Genomic DNA, 7,727 nt, shown 5'->3' with positions numbered 1-7,727 from the left:
TCTTGGCAAGATCTATTTGAATGTCCTTTAAGGTTTTCTCATGTTTTTGACCACTTGGATGCATATCTCAATATAGAGTATGGGAATGGACGAAGAATTAAGAAGATTGAAGAAGGAAGATAGAAGAAAAATTACAGCAGAGGAATTTACGGAGAAAATGATGAAGTTGCAGAGAAGATGAAAAAAGAGTAAAAAAGAAGAAAAGGGAGAATAAGAAGAGTATATATAGAGGAGATTTTCGAGAAGATAAACACAATTAATGCGAAAAGACGTGAACGGTTGAAAAACAGCGGTTACAGAAGACGTGTCAAGAAACAGATGGGAGAAAACATACGTGTGATAAATGCATAATATGAAGTGATGGATAGCTGCGGCATTTCTCACATCGTTCTCTACTTCGCAGAGAAGATATGAGAAGAGGTAAGATGTAGGATCAGAATCTCGCAGCAATAACGCCTCAGCGAAATTATTAACAACACAACACGACAGTATCGCAGAACCACTTCAGAAACGACATAATAAACGACATCAGCCAAATCATGAGAAAAGTGTGACGATCCTGCGAAATTAAGGAAGTTTGCGAGATTGATATTTATAAGGTTGCGAGAATGTCGCAAGTCATATCCGAAAATAAATGACAGATTAGCTGTCATCCACTATGTAATTCCCTATAAATAGTCGTTCAGTTGTAAAGAAAAGAGAGGGATCTTTTTTGAGTGAGAAGCAAGTAAATAGGAGAGAGAAAATTTAGAGCAGAGGTTATTCTTGATTCCTTTATCTTTTCTTGTAAGATTGTTTAAAGATTCATCAATAAAATTAAGATTGTTAATCCGAAAATGAATTGAATGTTAATGAAATCTTGTGAGAGATGTAGTGTAGGATTTCCTGCAACTACAGTGTCGCTGGTGGAGACAACGACGTTGATAGCATCGACAGTGGTGGTGGTAGTAGAATATTAGTGGTGTTTGTATTTAGTAAGCGGTAGTGGTGGTGGAGTGGTGGTGGCGGCGGTGCTGGTGGTGGAATGTTGGTGACTGTAGTGGTTGTGAAGTAATAGGGAAAGAAATTTGTTAATGGATAAGTGAGGGTATTAAGGTCATATATTTTTAATGGATAAGATTTTTAAATGATATAGGTGTATTTATTGTTATATAAGGGTATATTTATTGGGTGTCAAAACTATGGGTATTTAAATAATGTACCATTTTATTTAATGGTGGGTTTGGTTGTAGAATTCACAATTTTCAGGAATTTGTAATCCTACGGGATTACAAATTTTGGGATTCATGTAAATCCCTCGCATGTTTGAAAACTCAGTTGAGATTCTTAGGATTCATAAAATTTTCTTGTGTTGAAGTCCATGTATTGTTTGGCATTGCCCTAAGAATCTTAAAATTGTATATATATGGGTTTTGGAGTAAAAAAAAGGTGGGTCACTAAATCCCCTGATAAGTTTCCCAACAAATCTTAGGGGAAGGGGTCGGACTCCATATGGAGGATTTGCTGGAAAAGTGAATCCCATTGGAAACGTAATTCCAGGGATTTGGGCAACCAAATATAACGAGGGAAACGTAATTCCACCGAACCCCATCTTTAAAATTCTACATCCAAACCCACCATAAGACAAAATCTCATTCACCTTTGACCAAAAGTCCTTCACCTTTGAAATGGTACACCCTAAGAAAATAGGCACCCCCTCTTAGCAGCCATGTAATTTCTGTCGAAAACTAAAGTGTGTGTACAAGCAAAAACAACTCAAACTTTAGATGAACCAAGTATTCTCTTACCCATCATATCGGGGACCAAGTTCAACCTGCAGTCTATTTCTCTAACGCATAGTCTCACTACACAAGTTTAATTCAGCCTCGACAGAATTGATCAGATCTATTGTATCATCGAACATCAATTCGAGGATTTAGATTTGAATCTGGGAATTTTGTTGATTGATTGGGTTATTATTTAATGGCGTCGCCGGCATCATCATCGCTAAACAAAATAGAAAGAGCTCATCAGATGTATCGAGATGGACAACACGAGGAAGCATTAGAGTTTTATACTGAAGCACTTTCTATGGCCAAATCAAAATCCCAAAAGATAGCTCTTCACAGCAATCGCGCTGCTTGTTTCTTAAAATTACACGATTTCAAAAAGGTCTGTGTTTTTTTCATTTTCAGATGTATTTCCTCTTAATAATCCAGTTCGATTCAATCACAATTGTATGTAGATTAGGGGCTTGTTTGTTGGGTGGAGTTTTGAAACTTGGGATTTGGTGACTTGGAACTTAAACTGACATTTTGACATTTTTTTCTTAGGCAGCAGACGAATGCACATTGGTTCTAGAATTGGATCAAAGACACACTGGAGCATTGATGCTACGGGCACAGACACTGGTTACTCTTAGAGAATATCATTCGGCACTCTTTGATGTTAATAGACTTATGGAGCTAAATCCATCATCTGATGTTTATCATAATCTACACTCACGGCTCAAGACCCATTTGGTACAAAAAACATCTTCCACCTTGTTTGGTTTACATATTTGTTTAATGAAACATTTGTTTGGAGGATGTATCTTATAGATTCCGTCCTTTGCTAGCATGACCTCATTACTATCCATAGGACGATCTAGCTTTCTGAAAACACTACTCTAAGATATAATTATAGGTGGCACACGGTGATGGGATAAAACAATCTTTCTTTTTCGTCATTTTCTTTCATGTCGAACTTAATATGTACATTAGCCTTATACAATGGGATTGGATGATCTTAACCATGACCCCTTTACTGCACAGGACCTGCTATGGCTTGAGGAAACAAACAAGTTATAGCAGAGTTATAGGGGTTAGGTTAGGTGTCTGGTAAGAACATGCAGGGCTTTGCCTATGCCGATCCAGATGACATTAAAGTGTTCCATATTAAAGATAGATTAGCAGTAAAGGGTTAGAGAATGTGTTTACATTATATGTACTGTGGTGCTTGTCTTTTATGCTATTATTAGGGTCACTGGGTTAGAGAATCTTTCTCCTGCAGCTTGAGCATACATCCGTGTCATCAGCCTTAGAGTTGGAACAGACTCGTTTCTGTGTTGTTGTGAGTCATCTTGGTTGCCCATTGGAAAGCAGATCCTGCCGCTTCCTAATCTAGTTCCTCACATCTCCTCCTGTGGGGCAGGAATCCTCTTGCACCCTTGTAATTTCGTGCATAATGTGCCTAAACCATTATGAGTACAATTAACGTGCTTTTCTTCGTGGAACCTTATATTTCCACGTGATTTGTCTCTTATTTGCTTTAACAAAATTGAAGCCTAATTTGTGATTTAGTAATTAATTAATCTCCAAGAGATTTAACTTCTGATGGTTTTTTGCTATTTGAAAGTCGCTGGCGCCAATTCCTGAATCCGAAGAAGAAATAATGGTGGCGGAGATGGAAGATCCTGACGAACTAGAAGAAGGGAGAGATATAGAAGATCAAGTAGAATATGAAAAAGAAGAAGCAGAAAAGAAAGAAAAAGGAGTAGAAGTAGAAGAACCCGAAGAAGAAACGGAAGAGCTTGTGGCTGAAGAAACGGCAACAAATAAGAATAGCACAGAAATTGTTCCTAGTCTTGAAGTTCCTGCCACGCAGGTTTCCAAGGACTTAGATACTCCACATTCCCAAGGATGGCAGGCAATTCCTAAACCGAAAGGGCACTCTAATTTGGACTACTCACGATGGGACAGTGTTGAAGATGATTCAAGTGATGATGATGATTCAGATGAAGACGATGACGAGGAAGAGTCTCAGCCTCAGTACCGGTTCCGTTTAAAAACTGTTGGAGTACGGCCTGTGAAGTGAAGTGTAGATTATGGAGGCACATGAAACTTTGGAATGACCACTAAACTATTATTGTTGAGTTGAATGCTCTTCGGATTTTCCCGATTGAATTGAGTCCATTACTGTTGGGATGAGAAGATTGAGCATGCTAACCATTTAAAGTTGACTCTACAGAAGCTGCTACAAGATTATATTTGACTACCACATCTTCCTTGGAGAAGGCTCAGCTGTAGAGGTACATCATTAAAAGTGTTCTTGAAGGCTTGGAAGTTCTAATTACCCAGATCTCCTTTGGTCTGGGAACTCATAGCTCAGAAAATGTGTCATTTTGTTGACCTAAAGGTTCCACATGAACGAGAAGTGAACTCGCGTGATACGATTCATCATGACGTTTTAATGCGTCTGCATGTGGGTTCTATTGTACTGACTTGGGTTTCTAAACTGCAGGCAGTTGCTTGGGTCATCATTGGAATGTTGTCACTTGCAAGATTTCAAGAAGATTACCTGTTGTAGGAGTTTGAGTGTCAGCACTGCTAATATCATTGTCTTCGGTGAATGCAACAAAGGTCTGTATGTTATTTCATTTTAGAAATCAATTTCTGGTATATATTATCAGCGAATCTGCGTTGTCCAGTACTTTAGGTCTTTCCGTGAACATTCTTGTTTTGGATATTCTTGCATAGAAATCTTTTCCCCATCCCGTTCCTAACTTCATATCGGGTCACAACTCTCTTCAGATGCCAAAAAGCAGATTTGCTGTTGCATCAAAAACGATTGCTCGTGTAACATAAACTATACAATCGGCATTCAGTGTTGTCTGAGACTCCGAGTTAAGACAATGAAAAGGAATGACTGCAGTTGAAATGAAGAGGCAGAAAAAAAGATACCGAAGTGGGTATCCTTTTTTCTTTTCTTTTTTTTGTGTGTGTGTGTGTAGAAGTGATTGATTTGGTTCAGTGTATGGACATCTTCTGTAATGTGATTAACAGACGGAATGATTTAAAATTTTAGTTATACACATTTCTTGTTATGGGTTCACAACTATTGGCTCTTATTTCAATTTTTATGAGATTATCTGATTATGTCTTACGGTAGCATGGAAGGTTGTAGCGCGTCTTAAAGTGATGAATTCCAGACCTCCTTTAATGTAAGAGGTTTATATTTAAAAAGCTGTGTTTTATTATCTGCCAAGAAACATACACTGGAAACAACATTGTCTTTTCCCATGTTCAAAAGTTGAATAATAGCTAGAACCTTCGGTGGACTCACAAACAATCATCAATGCCTACTTGAATTTGATATAAATTCCAAAACAATCGAAAGCTTAAATTATTGTGGAACAAGACATTTTTCAAGAATCATGTCATCAGTTGAGAAGTCGGCCGCTTTTCTGAAAGTTCCCCTACCGAAATCAAGATTGTAAGAGTCTGTTAGACCTTCCACCAAATCATATTCTGGTTTCCACCCCAATTCACTCTTTGCTTTCTCAATTGATGCAAAGAAATGCTACATTTACCAAATCATCAACAACAAAAAAAAGTTATTTCACCAGCAAAAGAAGAAAAACAGTCGCACAAGAAAATGACCAAAATGAAAACGTAAAATATCGGGTGGAAATAACCGATCATACCTGGTCTCTGAAGGGGAATGCCTTTTTTTTACCAAAATCGAATTCTTTAGGATTGTAGTGAACTAGTTCTGGCTCAGGAAATCCACCAGCCTGACAATGTAGAGCATACAAGATAATTAAAATCCACAAAATGCTTGATTATTTTGGGTTACATATTGATAAGTTTCTATCATGAATAACAATACATTGTCACAATTCTGAGATTTGATGGTACCTTAGCGCAAGCCCTTGCCAATCCATCGAATGTTACATATTTATCTCCAGATATGTTAAACACTTGCTGGCTGGCTTTATCGTTACCAAGAACGTTGATAAATGCGGTCGCTAAATCCTGAAATTTGTTCAGCGTAATTGGATACCATTAGTAAAAAAGGAAATAGAAGCCTATCGAAATTGGTAGTTGTGATTGGTATTAGACATCAAGTATTCAAGCTAACCTTAACGTGTCCCAATTGTGTTATCTGGTTGCCAGAATTTGGTATGGGGATTGGTCGACCAGCTTTTAATCTGTGGAAAAACCATTCTTCAACAGGGTTGTAATTCAAAGGACCGTAGATATAAACTGGTCTCAACGAAGTCCAGTTCACGCCCTTTGATACAAGTAAACTCTCTGTTTCAAGTTTTCCCTTATGTCTGCTCTTGGGATCCACTGCATCAGACTATCAGCAACCATATGTAAGAACCACGAATTTAAAAGAGAAAGAAATTATCATTATAAGAGTCTCTTTAGAGTTCAAAAGTTCATAAACTCTCACCTCAAAATGAGGCAGTAAATCAGACTTCAGATATACACCAGCGGATGAACAGTATATGTACCTAGAACATTAGCAGCATCCCCCAGTTATATAACATCTAAGACAATGTGATTAAGGTGCCAGAAATGCATATCGAAATTGACAAGTATAAGATGGACATACTGCTCAAGCTTTGGAAGCGCGTCCAGTATGGGTTCTACTTCTTCTGCCTCTCTTCCTGTGTAACATAACAAAGAATATTTTAACCAAGTTAAGGGAAATGATATTGATTAGGATAAACATAGTTATTCATGTAGCCTTGAAATATACCATTGATATCATAGACAACGTCGAAGCCTTCAGCTGCTAGGCTAGTCTTAACAAAATCATAGTCCTTTCTGTCTCCTTTCAAGTGCGAGATCTAAAGTTTAGCCATGTCAAAGTCAGAGTTCATATCATACGTCATAGACTCATAGTTCATATTGGGCTTCACAAACGCTTTCTTAATTTCTTGGCTGAAATTCTAAAATGTGCGTCTTTTGGGAGTGAAATTTACCTTGGAAGAGAAATCTAGGTAATCTTGTTCTGACTCTCCTGGTAATGGTTGGCTGATTGGTGCTTTCCCTCTTGTGAACAAAGTTACCTGACAAAAAATTCAAAACATATTTTGCACATTATTCGAAACGTGTCATAGTGAAATCAAAGTTGCTAGGCATCTTAGTCGAAAACGAAATGACTTACTTGATGGCCTTCCTTCACAAGGAGCCTAGACAAAAAGATACCAATAAATCTGGTTCCTCCCATTATCAGGATTTTCTTTGCAGCTGATGCTTTCACCTGCAATGCTCCTCTTGTCTGCCATTCCTTTCTTTTGTACTGTGCCACAATATTATTTTTTCTTTCAATTTGTGATAAAAACATTTGAAGTGAAACGAAACAAAGTACTAATAAATAGGTGCTACTGAAAGAAAGTCATTATGCTAAGGTGGTCAATTATGAGGTGCAGTACATCAGTATGACTGAATATCTCGAAATAACAAATATTGAAACTTTAAAGTTAAATTCATAGTATTAAACTTGGGATGTTAATGGAAAATGTAGTTACCTGAATTGGGTGTTTCAGTCTAATACCATTGAAATCAGAAAGAGATGATGGTGGTAATAGACATGAGGATGGTTGTTTTTGTTGCACCACCACCAACCTACTTGTTGCCATTGCCATTATCCCTCTCTCTATCTGTCTCTCCACTTCTTATTTTGGTTTCTGTTTTGAATTTTGAGTACTGTTATTTGATGATCAAATTCATTTCCTTCTCTCCTTCTAGTTGAGGATAAGACAAACCCAACCATCATCACTTTGGTTCTATCCACAGCCTCTCATTAAAATTCCAGGATAAAAATAATTTTTTTCTTTTTTCTTTTGAAGCTACATCTTGAAATTGAATAACAAACTGAACAAAGGGGATTCGATAACAAAAAGCGAATTAGAAATCCTGACCATTAACGGCTGACATTGGGGGGCTCGCCAGTTACTCGCTTTATCTAGACTG

General features: G+C 37.5%; 2 protein-coding genes across 4 annotated transcripts; one reads left to right on the top strand and one right to left on the bottom strand.

The window, feature by feature from the left end:
- Nucleotides 1-1,781: 1,781 nt before the first annotated feature.
- Nucleotides 1,782-4,850, top strand: LOC113333001 (protein unc-45 homolog A-like). Of its 3 annotated transcripts, XR_003351762.1 has the most exons (5): nt 1,782-2,151; nt 2,313-2,501; nt 3,376-4,048; nt 4,261-4,379; nt 4,551-4,850. XR_003351762.1 is itself a non-coding variant. In XM_026579485.1 (3 exons), exons 1-3 carry the CDS (start codon nt 1,963-1,965, stop codon nt 3,832-3,834), a joined length of 837 nt encoding a protein of 278 aa, XP_026435270.1. In that variant the 5' UTR covers nt 1,782-1,962; the 3' UTR covers nt 3,835-4,850. The 3 variants fall into 3 exon arrangements, 1 of the variants encoding a protein (XP_026435270.1); XR_003351761.1 differs by having other exon boundaries at nt 3,376-4,379; XM_026579485.1 differs by having other exon boundaries at nt 3,376-4,850.
- Nucleotides 4,851-4,968: 118 nt separating this feature from the next.
- Nucleotides 4,969-7,484, bottom strand: LOC113333000 (chloroplast stem-loop binding protein of 41 kDa b, chloroplastic-like). Its single transcript, XM_026579484.1, has 10 exons — nt 7,283-7,484; nt 6,919-7,053; nt 6,734-6,820; nt 6,508-6,598; nt 6,361-6,415; nt 6,199-6,259; nt 5,881-6,102; nt 5,658-5,774; nt 5,444-5,533; nt 4,969-5,319 (listed from the first exon to the last, which is right to left on the bottom strand). Exons 1-10 carry the CDS (start codon nt 7,397-7,399, stop codon nt 5,143-5,145), a joined length of 1,152 nt encoding a protein of 383 aa, XP_026435269.1. The 5' UTR covers nt 7,400-7,484; the 3' UTR covers nt 4,969-5,142.
- Between the last annotated feature and the right edge of the window lie 243 nt (nt 7,485-7,727).

This window comes from Papaver somniferum, unplaced genomic scaffold (assembly GCF_003573695.1).
Source record: "Papaver somniferum cultivar HN1 unplaced genomic scaffold, ASM357369v1 unplaced-scaffold_132, whole genome shotgun sequence".
NCBI lineage: Eukaryota > Viridiplantae > Streptophyta > Magnoliopsida > Ranunculales > Papaveraceae > Papaver > Papaver somniferum.
Note: the sequence above shows the minus strand (reverse complement) of the source record. Positions and strands in the feature narration are given on the sequence as shown.